General features: G+C 36.8%; 1 protein-coding gene across 1 annotated transcript in view; it reads left to right on the forward strand.

The window, feature by feature from the left end:
- The window catches only part of LOC145684003 (uncharacterized), a 31,154-nt gene that overhangs the window by 3,767 nt on the left and 13,934 nt on the right, over window positions 1-13,453 (forward strand). The window contains exon 2 of the mRNA XM_081755791.1: window positions 9,751-9,956. Within this exon, the coding sequence (XP_081611917.1) occupies window positions 9,751-9,956 (206 nt within the window). The remainder of the gene's footprint in view (window positions 1-9,750; window positions 9,957-13,453) is intronic.

The following is a 13,453-nucleotide window of genomic DNA, read 5'->3' on the forward strand; positions in this document are numbered from 1 at the left end:
CTTTACTATTGTATTCCATCCTCTCCTGTTAACAATTTTCCTCAAATGTTTTTCATCTGAATGAAACCAAAACAACAAAGGAAAATCTTTATTTTTACCCTTCCTTTATTTCATTATTATTTTCCACTTGTAGATGAAGGAAATCTGCTGCTGAGCGTTTATCGAAATCAGTTGATCGCCACTTTCTTTAATGCCAATTGCGGCTAGAAGTGACTGTCATTGATTAAATCGAGATTTCTTGTAGTAGTTAATCCCATTAGAAATCTCAGTGAGTGATTCAAAATAGGCGAAGAAAGGTCACTTGTTTTGTTAATTTTGTCAAGGTCAATGATTTCTTGGGCTCAAATATGTGCGTTCCCTCCGGAACCTCCTTTTATGATCAGAAACGAACCGTTGCATGGCTCAGTCTGTAAATACTTTGGGTCAAAGATGATACGTGAAAATGTGGTCATTGCTATGTTAAACAGTAGAACTTCAAGGCCACAATATGCATATAGGTCCTCACTCTCATTCCTTTCTTCCCTTTGAACAGCAAGGGTTTCAGGAAAACTAGATTTCCATACCCACCCCACAAAATGCAAACATTTTTAAAGAATAAAGACGACGTTGGCGAACTCAGCTTGTCTAGAAACTGTTTAGTGGGATGTTTTGTTTTGAAATAGAGTAGGTGGAAGGCAATTGCTGTCTCTTCCGAGAAAAAAAAATTACAAACATCAAAACACCAAAGTACATTTTCGGAACCCTTCGGGGGAGGGGCTCGCCCCCCGGGCCCACCCCTTCCCTACGCCACTGAGTATGGCAGTACAAAGAGGGAACGTTGCATCAGTTTTGGGAACGCTACCCTCTGGTAAGGAACTGGAGATCTTTTTTCTTATTTCTTGAATTATAAAAACCTACTGTATTGTATATTTCTTGAATTATAAGTGTCTATTTTCTTGTATATTTTTTAAATTTTAAGTGCATGTTTTACTATATATTTTTAAATTATAAGTGGCTGTGATATTGTATATTTCTTGAATTATATGTGTCTACTTTACTCTATATTTCATGAATTATAAGTACCTAATTTACTGTCTATTTCGTGGATCACAAGAGCTGTTTTTCCTTGTCTATTTCTCGAGTTATAATTACCTATTTTATTGTTTTTAAATTATAAATCTCTATTTTACTGTATTAACTGAGTTACAGAAGCCTATTTTACTGGCTACAAGTGCCCAATTTACTGTATATTTCTTAAATTTTAAGTGCCAAATTTATTTAATAATAAGATTATATTATAAAACCATTGTTTCAACAATTTGATTTAATAAATGAAATAATCATTAAAAACACTATTACATCTAGATACACACACACATACAAGATGTGCATCAATTAATATATCATTTATATGTTTATTTATTAATTTGTATATATATATATATATATATATATATATATATATATATATATATATATATATATATATATATATATATCAGTGGGTATTTACGATTTTGTTTCGGGTGGGGCTTTGCTAACTTTCGGGGGGGCATTGCCTGAAAATGTGAAAATTCTGCAAGATATTTCATATACTTTACTATAGTAAGTAAGATTTCGGGGGGGGGCTTGAGCCCGGAAGTCCCCTAAATTCGCTACTGATATATATATAATTATTTACTTAATGGTTTAAGTTAATTAAATGTTAGTAATGACATGCTTTCTTAGTAATGACATGAAGTGCGAACGTGAAATAAAAGCAAGGATAGAAATGGCGATCGAAGCCTTTAGGAGGAAGAAAAGTCTGTTTTGTGGGACCTTGAATAAAGAGTTGAGAAAAAGACTCATAAAATGCTTCTTGTGAAGTGTTGTACTGTATGGGGCGGAAACGTGGACATTACGTAAAGGTGACGAAAATCGACTGGAAGCCTTCGAAATGTGGGTGTGGAGAAGAATGGAAAGAATTAGTTGGTTCGAGCGGAAAACGAATGAGAGAGTGTTAGAAATGGTGGGTGAGAAAAGAACACTTTTAGATAGTATTAGGAAGAGGAAGAGAAACTGGTTGGGACATTGCCTAAGAAGAGATTGTATCATGAGGGACGTCCTAGAAGGTATGGTGGTGGGAAAGAAGGGAAGGGGCGAAGGAGACTACAATTAATGGATAATACTAAAACAAAAAGATCATACGCGAAGACGAAGAGGTTAGCGGAGGACTGTGGAGCATGGAAGCTTCACAGCTGTGGCAAGTGACCTGCCAATAAAGGCAGAATACCTATGATGATGATGATGAAATGTTAGTTTAAATTAGTTTAGTTAAAATCGTAATTTTGTGTTATTAGCAACAATAGAAAGCATCTATATAGGAATTTTCAAATAAGTATACTTGAAGGGGATTTGCTGCTGCCAGGAGCCAATCAGAAGAAAGATGTTTCAACCGTTGTATATATATATATATATATATATATATATATATATATATATATATATATATATATATATATATATATATATATATATAAGATTATAAGTTATCCTGTATCACATCATAGTGCAGACCTGTCCATGAATTGGCTCCCGGAGCCGAGCGTGAGCGAGCACGAGCGGAGGTAAGAACAGGTGAGCACTAGCTTCGCCCCTTCCACTGCATCCCATAAGTGTTGCCAACCACACATGATGGCAAAAAACCTACGGCAAGCCTAGGTCAGAAATTCGCACCATGTTGAAGCATTGAGCAGACGCAAGCGTGAAATGTGCAGGTGTGCTCTCCCCCTCCCCATTTCGAAAGCAGTGACGCGAAAACACTGCAGGAAATAAAATTGGTACGTTTTTTGGTCGAGGAAGACGCATGATAGAGGCTACAGTTAGCGTTGAAGTAACTAACAAATGAACAAGAAAGAAAGAAAGAAAGAAACTAATATTAAACATGTCAGCTTACAGACGTAAAAACGACTGCAAAAATCGGAAACGAATTGTTTCAGACCTCTTTAGCTTGCTTACAGAATTCGTGACATTGTATTACATTAGCACTCGGCCTGTAACTTGTCATTCACTTCACGTTTGCTAAGTTGTAAACGCCTTTTGTTGCTGGAGTGATAGCAGAACGACGAGAGGTTGAAAATAATAATAATAATAATAATAATAATAATAATAATAATAATAATAATAATAATAATGGTATTATTATTAGTGGTAGTAGTAGTATTAGTATTATTCGGACCAAAGAGGGATGAAAATGGGGATTGGAGGAAATTCATAACGGGGAATTGCATAGTTTATACCGCTCACCTAACATTGTTAGGGTCATTAAGTGTAGAAGGCTCAGGTGGGCAGGCCATGTAGCTAGAGTGGAAGAAATTAGAAACGCTTTCATAATTTTAACTGGAAACCCAATTGGAAGAAGACCACTAGGAAGACCTAGGCGTAGATGGGAAGACAATATTAAGGTGGATCTTGCAGAAATAAGAGTACAGAGTAGAAACTGGATTCAGTTGGCTAAGGACAGAAGTTAGTAGAAATATTTTGTAAACACGGCATTGAACCTTCGGGTTCCATAGGCCATAGAGTTAGTTAGTTAGTTAGTTATTATTATTATCTAAAAGAAATGTTCAAATGTTGTTAAGAGAGAATTACACAGAAGAACTGAGTTCTGACCAAACACTAATTTGCCGGAAGGAAACTCCAGTGCAGTCCAGCCCACTTTAAGCGTTATCCGTGTAACCCACGTTTCATGTTCAAGACATTGGGAATAATTGTTCGTATCATTCAGTTGGAACGTTTCTTTCCGAGTTTACGCTGTTACAGTAGGCCTACAACATTGTGACTTTCAAAATCAGTCAGTAACTATCGAAGAAAGACAAGCGTGTAGCTTCAGTCGTTGATATGATTTAACATTCTTTTTCACTTTTAACAAGCCACCGGCAAGCAACCAGCCAGGAACAATATATTTTTCCTTATTAAAAAGACACTCCTTGTTAAAAAAAAAAAAACACTAATGGTAGTCACTAATGGCCACTCTTAAAAATGGAAAATCTCTTTGGCTCTCTTAATATTTTGTTTGATTCTTTGCGATCAAAGTAACTTTAAAAGTGGAGTAAGAAATACTATTCTTCCTATTGATAGTGTAATAGTGGCTTCTAATCTCCACTACCAACCCCTTGCTAAGCCTATTCGCACACACATACATGCATAAGCTAATTTTCTGGAGATAATACTTAGATGATTACAAACAAGTGCTACAGTATTTTTTTTTCGTATCAACAGATTATCTCTTTTCCTAAAAAGCGAAACAACATAATATAACAAACCCTCACTCGGATTAAGAACTTGAGAAAACTGGTTTTCCATTGGGCAAACTAGCAAATTTTTATAAATGTAAGCGATGGTTTAGTTCCACCACATCCTTCTTTAACAAAAGAAAAGAAAAAAGAAGAAAAGGAACGTACATAGTTTATCATTTGATTGCTGTTACAAGTTTGTGTTGTCTATAGTTAACGGTTACCACATTGTAAAAAACACTATACACTAAATGGCAATCAGTTACCATACATACTTTTTTTTAATTTGGTAAGCTAGTGATTACCGCCAAGGTTGACAACACTTCCGCTCCTCTAAGGACGAAACCCGAAGATTCACGAAGCACGAACAACGATATTTGCACGTAGAATGTTCGTGAGCGCTCAGGAGGAGAGTTTCCACTATCTGCTCACCGTGGCTAGGGCTGACATAGTGTCTGATGAAGCCAAAGAGTTAGTTGGTGAAACTGTAACACATATTTAATTTTTAATGGAAATATATGATTTTGCTCAGCAAACAGTTAGTGTGTATGTAATTATATAAGAAGCAAAGCGTCTACTTATGGAAAATACCACAGATGGAAATTTTTGACAATTCTATACTCGTAAAAGTGAACAAGATGAACCATGCAAATTTACAGTGGTATATATTTGGGTCTTAGGAACATTTACCAATTTATTGGAAAATTTCCAACTTTTAGAGTGAACTATGTATATTCTCTGTCGAATTTAAGATAGGGCTATCAAGGTATCCATGTCCTATGAAAGAGAATGGACCCCATGTACTTAATTATATGATAGTATAACCTTATATACCGTTATCAACGCGGATAAAATAGATTTAAAATCTTCAAATTTTTAATTTTTGGCAATTTTTCACCCTTGAAAGGGAACGAGATGGACCACTCAAGCTTACAGAGGCACATACCATGGTCCTATACTACCGTAGCAAATTCTTAAAAGTTTGGCAATTTCCAAACTTTAAGAAGTGGTCCTATACACTCCTCCCGAAATATGAAGAGGTGGCCAAACGTACTCATTGCTAAGGGTATGAGGGGAAAGGTTGTATTCCAACACGCTCTGTACATATCTTTCCCTTCATATCTATTCAATCTATTAAAACAAAACTCGGTACACTCATTTCTTATCCCATATACTGGTAGTATTTTTCGAAGACGCATCGAGTGCTTAGTGATAGTGTTTATATGTTCTGTAAAAGTTAGTTTTGTGTCAAAAGTAACTCCGAGATCCTTATGACTATTTACTCTCGTAATGGGCAAACCATTTATGGTGTATGAAGTGTGTACAATATTTTTCTTAAGCGAGATTGTCATGAATTTACTCTTATCGGGATTAACTTTTAGGAGCCATGTGTTACACCAGAAGGAAAAATTGTCTATGTCGTTTTGAAATAGCTCCTAATCTTCTATACTGTTCACTTCTCTGAAGATTTTGCAGTCATCTGCAAAAAATAGGATTCTGCTGGAATTTGAGTTGAAGCAACTAGTCACGTCATCCATGTACAGTATGAATAGGAGTGGTCCAAGTAGCCTTTAGTGTGCTACTCCGGAAGTTACAGGTAGAGGGTTACAAATCGATCCCGTCAAGACAACTCTCTGGGTGCGACTTTGTAAGTAGCTATTCAACAAAGATAAGAATGGCCCAAGAACACCGAATCTATTGGAGAGTTTGTAAATTAGATAAGAATGTTTGATGGAATCGAAGACATTAGATAAATCGAAATAGATGGTGTCAAGTTGTGCATTATTGGAAACACTATTTATGGCGTGATTAAGCAGATTACTGAGGTTAGTGAGAAAAGAGATATTTGCCACGAAACCATGATGGGCTGTGTTAATATAGGGAAATATGTATTTGAAAAGTCTGTCTTTGATCATTTTCTCGCTGGATATGTTTGAGAGTAGCGAGATAGGCCTGTAGGATGACACATAATCTTTCGGTCCGGAGACACGGGCTGTTTTCCAAGAAGAGGGAAAATAGCCTTCTAAGAAATATCTATTAAAAATGAGCGAAAGAGAAAAAAAGAGATAATAGATGCTGTGGAACGCAGAAAGGTCGAGCTTATATTGTCAGGGCTAGAGGCTCTCTCGGACCGGAGAAATAATAAAAATGACTCAACTTCTGGTGGAGTGGTAGATATATGAGATAACATGAATGGGCAAACATATTGAACAGGGGGATAAGTGAGTGGTGTATTTGGTTTAAGAATTTGTTAGAGAAGAATTCATTAAAAAAATATGTTCTTTCGCCATCTTCTGCACTTGATACACTGCTGTATATACATTACAAGAAGTATGCTTGAAGTTCCGGACCTAGATCTGATAAGAGACCAGAATTCTTTAGGGTTGTTGAAGCTGGTGTTTGAAATTTTTGAAATATAGTGCAGGTATTTGCTTCTCAATAGTTGTTTTGCTTGACGTTTTATATCAGAAAAATTCTTGTAAGTATTCGCTTGGAAATGCATGCCACAGTTCCCAAGCCTTTTTCTTATTCCGCAATGTGTAACGAGTCTCTGCGTCGTGCAATGGTGGTAAATTTCGTTGTTTTTTTATTTTTTGAACGGTACAAAGTCTTTACTGTTACATGAAGAACATTGGCGAAGAAATCCACTGCCTCGTCTATCGTCCCTTCTAGTAAAAGTGTCCACGGTAACACCTATAGTGCTTGATAAATTTCGCCCCAGGGAGCCTTCCTCCAGTCAGATAGAAACTTTCTTTTTTAGTTGGGTTGCTGGCTGTTGGGGGAGGGAGTACGACAGGGAACACGGAAGATCACTTCTAAAGATTCGTGGTCTGAAACAAGCAAATTTTTAGATGGAATGACACTTTCTGGTGGAAAAGTTGAGATGATATAATCTAAATTGTTGTTTTTACGTGTGTTATACATATTGTACTGTCCCAAGTCGAGTCCGTGAATAAAATAGTCCATAAAGAAGGAGTCATTCGTGTCTGATGCTACTCCATGTTTACTGTCGATCCATTCTAGGTTTAAGTTATAGTCATCAAAAAGAACAACTTTGTCACCTTGTGACAGGGCATCTAGAAGTGATTCGTAACACGCTTCAAGTAAACATCGAGGACTGTTTCTATGTGGTCTGTAGTAACACCCGACAAACAAATTTGTGTTTTTGATCAGGCGTACCTCGGCCCAAACAATTTCACATTCACGTACGAGGTCATTCTGTGCTTTGCTGGCCCATTTATTATTAACACATACTAACATTTCTCTCCCTCGAGACTTGCGGTCGTTTCTTTATATGGAGAATTGGTTAGAAAATGGCAGTACACTGGCACTTACCGAACTATTATATGAACTAACAATTATATCCGAGATCTTTCATGTAGTGTACACATATGGGTGCCCAACAATTGACGTTATAAACTGCACACTCAAGTTCTGTAAGAAGAGTTTTGGAAACAGTTGTTTATTTAATAGCATTTTGTAGATACCATCTTGCTTAGTTTCCAAATTTTAAACATTTTTCATTGCCTTTCAGTTATTCACTAAAATTGACAAAAAAGGGGGATGAGCTTAGGGAAGAGCGTTAAGAAAGAATTCTGGCCCTCCCCAACCAACGCAGGGTGAAAATGACAGATCTTACCATTCGACAGAAATACAGTAGACAAACCTCAAGACTTCAGACATCAAAAGGATTTCCTGTAACTATTCCTATACAGCAGATATCATATCTGATCTACTATATAAAATTGAAAGTCACTATGTTTGACAGAAGAAAAGTAGGCAACAAAGTGTTGAATACTGAAAAGTTTAAAAACGAGAAATAAGAAATCTTTTCGTTGAAAAATTCGAAGAAAAATGTTCAAACGAGTAAAGGATAGGCGGAGGTAGTTACGCACGGTGGGAACATATTAAACGTTGCTTACAGCAGGCTGCAGAAGAAACAGTAGGTTACCGGGAACACAAAACGGCTAAGAAACCATGGGTTACAGGGCAGATGTTGCAGCAAATGAGGGAGAGGAAGACGTGGAAACAGGTTGATACAGAAGAGGGCAGAAAGATGTATAGAAAGTTATATAATGAATTACGAAGAGAAACAGACAGAGCGAGGGAAGAGTTTTACAAAAGAAGATGCGAGGACATAGAAGAATTAGAAAGAGTTGGGAAATATGAGGAAATGTACAAAGAGGTGAAATCTATGGAATTTCAGAGGAAACAAGGGGTATTACGATGGCAGTAGAAAATAAGAATGTGAGGATTTAGTATTCTTCGGGATGAGTTTGAAAAGGCTATATCCGAGTTTAGGAATATAAATGCAACCGGAATAGATAACATACCAATCGAATTCATTGAAAATATGGGAGAAAAGAAAGAAAGAATTGTTTTGACTATGAAATGAAACATATGAAACAGGAGAGTGGCCAAAAGACTTTCTGAAGACGACCATGATACCGATGGCTAAGAAATCGAACCCAAAGAGATGTGAGGATTATAGAATTATTAGTCTCATATCTCATGCAGCTAAAATTCTGCTCCGATACTGAACAGAAGGTTATATGGAAGAACAAATGAAGAAGTTGAGGAGAAGCAGTTCGGGATCAGAAGAGGCAAGGGCGCAAAAGATGCAACTGGAATATTAAGGGCGATCGGTGAAAGATTTACAGAAAAAGGGAAAGAGGTGTATGTTGTATTTATTGATCTAGAAAAGGCTTTTGACCGCGTAAATTGGGAAAGATAGGGTTGGAATGGAAAGATAGAAGACTCATAAGAAACTTATACATGAACCAACAAGTAAGTGTTAGGATAGGGGAAGAACTGACGGAAGCGAGTGCAATTGGAAGGGGAGTTCGGCAAGGATGCTGTCTCACGCCAACACTATTTAATGTCTATCTAGAAGAGATAGTGAAAAAGAGCCTACGTATATGATGATGATGGAATTTCGGTAGGAGATAGAATGATTAGATGCATAAGATTTGCAAACGATATGGGTTCTCTATGAGAGAAGAGTTGAGGCTGTCTCGTCTCGAAAAGTTGTCGTGAAAGTGATTTCTCGTCTCAGAAAGTATATTCCATTCTGTTACCATTCGGAGAGTTCGGTTTGGTTTCGTCTATTTTCATGGGCAACCCTAGATTCCATTGACTACACTCTCCAACATATCTCAGTCCTTTTATTTGTTACCTCTGATATATTAACGATGCTATATAAATACCACTGTTTGCTACTCTGGATGAAGTAGATATCCGCATAATTGTTGCCCTAGTGTCAGTGACAACAGACACTTTAAACTAGAATGACAACATTTGATTAAATTTTTAATTTTGTATCTATGCAATAGACGAAAGAGAACACTTAGAGATGAGTAAAATAAATGTGAAGAATCTCTGTTTCAACTAATGGATATGTAATTACTTTGTCTGTACTCTTAAATAAATATTTGAAATCTTGATTATTATGACTTGCAGTAATAATAAATTGTCCTTGAATTTTCCTTTCAATTAGAATGCGAAACCGAAGTCATCAGCCTACAAAAGAAACCAGTCTCAGCAAAAGTCGAAGCAGAAACAAGATTACGAGAAGCCGATCCAGGGAAAAGGATTGCAATCATCTTCTACAAGCAAAACAAAAGCACGCAGAGAAAAGTCCCCTCAACCAAAGCCAATATCTACGTTCTACGGGGTTGATATCGATACACTTACATCTCTGTAGTAAGTTTTTCTTATTTTCTGTGGAGAACACGTACTAGGTAGACTGTCTAATTGGCAAGTTTTATGGCTTCCATCAAAACAGATGTAGATCCAAAGGAGACTCTAAGGCCCTTCGCAGACTACGACACTTCGTGTGTCGAAGACGCGCGATAGGCTGTGTTGTCGCGTCGCTGATATTCGACACACACCCGCGACGTGACAGACACTAGATCTTACTTCACGTGTTGCGGGAATGTGACACTTTTAGCCAGAACAAAGGAACAATGCACTTTATATAGTTTGTATGTAATTGCCGTACTAAACAACCTGTTATATTCTTTAACGACAAAGTGCAAGCATATCCATAAGAAGTACCTAGGCCTATGTAGCCTGGACTTGGTGGTCTCCCTTGAGCCGTGGACTAAGTCCGGGACCTAGTCAGTATATTGCTAAATCCATCACTGACTACATGAGGTATTACCTTCATGCCTCGTGGCCTCTCCTTATAAATGCCATTATGGACTGCCTTGAGTAGGCATCAGGCTTATAAAATATTATTTTTCATATTTTCGTGCAGTTTTAATACACAGAACATACAAAAAATAACGAAATGTTATAAAATTACATATTGGCCTGGGGATCGCAGTTTGTGAATGTGTAAAATATACTTGGGAATGTCTGATCATTTGTACTATTTTTTAGAGTCTAATTTGAATTAGTAAAGTGAAACGATAAACAATGTATTTTTGTGTTGAAATTTCCACCAAACAGTTCATTGGTACCAAATTTTGGGAAATGTAAGAAAAAACAAAATGGCAACATCCAGTATACTTACCGATACAGTCCTTCTCTTTCGATGTCATATCCATGAATCCACTATGGAATGTACAACACACTTTTTCCATGCTTTCGTCTTTTCAATTCTGTTGCTAAAGAAATCACTGCTGGAGATCCGTATACTAGGTTGTGCCTGAATTTCTGCAATGAAAGCGTCTGTATCAAAAGCTTCTGTTGAGTTCATCTTTCAGAATGAGTATCTGGTTGCTAAAAAGATAAATTGGGTGCTGTCGTGTGTCTTCAACACACGAAGTCGCGTAATCTGCGAAGGTCCTAACTCCCCATGAACTCTAAATTTACACAGAATAAAATGTCATTTGATTGTACTTTGCAGTTCACAAATTGACATATGAATGGGTTTAATTTCCTTAATCAAATGAATGTTTATAGATATTTAAGAGGTAATCATAAACAACAAACAGTAAAGAATTGTGAAAAGCTCAGAGGAAAGAAGAAATAAGGATTAATGGGAAAGTGGACAAAGTCAGAGGAAAATACACCTATAGACGAACACATCTGTTGAGATACCTGCAGACAAATAAGACATCAAAATAAGCAAGAAGTAGAGAAAGGAAAGAATGATAATAGGGGAGCAAAACAATAGTGGAAGGCTGTCAGAATGGTACTTATAAGGAGAAGACAATCTGTGTTTTAACAGGGAATAACAGTCTGAAAAACGCACTATTATGGTCGGAACGTCATGATGAGAATGATTTAAATGGTGAAATGAAGAAAGTGAAAGGAAACGGAGAATCCCAAGAAACCCCCCACACGGGTTGTCCACCATAAAACCTTAGTGCGAGCAAGGGTTGAACTAGAAATCTTATGCACCAGAAGTGAGTGCTCTACCACTGCCTCAACTGCAATCAAAATGAGTGATCTTGTGTTAAATCTATTACACGGACAAGTTGATCAAATTTGACTAATTATTGTCAATGTTACCAGGAAAGAAAGAAGAATATTTTAATATTGAGTAACCACTGAGAATTAATTATTGGAAAGCTTTTCAGGAAAAGAAAATATCGTTCGTAAAAATGTATTTTTAATATCCTATGGTCATTCGACCAATCAGAGGTAAGCATTTTACATATTTTTCAGTTACGGCCAATTGGAAACAAACATTTGTTGACAAATTTCAGTTGTGCACTTTACCATGTATCCTAGCAACTATTCACCATCGTGTGATGTTGTTAGCATTCAATGCGAAAAATATGCCTTATTCAACCAGAAAGCTTAATTATCTCTTCTACACAGAAAAAAGTGGTGTTAAAGATTTAAGGGGTTCCACAAATACTACTTTAGCGTCTTATTTCAACACTAATGGTCCGGTGTTGACATTAACATAGCCTGCTGACTCAATCCGTACAAGCCATGCAGAGCATAACATAAAACTTGCAAAATCAATTATAACTACTAGCTATGAATAATATAGCATAATAAAGTATAGATTTTGTATAGCACTGACGCAAACAGTTACGAAATGACACCCCTAGTGCTACTGATTTATTTATTTATTTATTTATTTATTCGTTTTAATCGTTGTTTGCAGTGTTCGGCATACCTGTTACATTTTTTGGAAATGTTTTGCGTTGCGTTGCAGTCCTTCAAATTTTACGAAGGCTTATATGGAATGAGAGCTCAAGGAAAGGACACTACGACATTCTACTTGGGGAGAAAACGACAAAATTCACCAACAGGGAATGGCTACGACGGGAAATAGCTAACGAGCCGCTCTTTCTCACTGTTCGGTTTTCCATTATTTTTCTACTTAGATTTATATCTTTAGCAATAGTTCTTTATTTCTAATAACTTGTTCGTCATTCATTTCGACACTTTATTGTGGGGATTATCGCACACAAAGAGAAGTTCATGTTAAATTAGAATCCTGGTGAAAAAACGCATTATTCAATGCCTCCCACTTAATTGTCTAGTTGATTTGTTTATTAGAATTATCTAGAAGAAGATTACTATTGTCCTAATAGCAACTCCCCCATACCGTAAATTTCGTCAACTCTTAGTGACCCACTTGCTGGTAAATGTCGATCGCCGATATAGGGACATATCGATGGATTGTCGCTAGTGCCACACTAGCGACAGAGTTTCGTCGAGTCGAAAAAAATATCTAGGGTCTTATGCAAAGTCGTGCTGACGCGTGATTAGTGCCATACTAAAGAGTTCTACTAACATATATTTCCTGCAGTAGTCAGTCCTTTAGTATGACGCGAATCACACGTGAAAACGACTCTGCACAAAGCCCTTAGGGTCGGGGTGTTGAAGTTACCACCGAGTAGCAGCGAGAACTTCATTTTCGTCCTCGCTCCTTCAATTCGTCGTGGAGAATCCCGAAGGGAACCAACACGAACTATCGCCAGTCATGTGCATGCGATTATTATTATACATTTTCCCTGGCGATTTTTCCTAAAGTGAATTCCGGGGGTCAAGAGTAACCCTTGCTTCTACATTATGAAGTGAAAAATCTTGAGATAAGTCCGTATAATTGTATGCATTTAGATACCATCTGTCGCCGATCATTAGAAAGTTAATACGTGAGAACTATGAAATAAAGTAAATAGACACACGTCATTTGATTATTAAATTACATGGCAAATGCATTTTATCTGATCCCAAATATCTGATCGTCGAATATACAGTACATGGTGAAAGGAGAACTCTGATTGGCC

This window comes from Thermobia domestica, chromosome 4 (genome assembly GCF_964235325.1).
Source record: "Thermobia domestica chromosome 4, izTheDome1.hap1.1, whole genome shotgun sequence".
Taxonomy (NCBI): Eukaryota; Metazoa; Arthropoda; class Insecta; order Zygentoma; family Lepismatidae; genus Thermobia; species Thermobia domestica.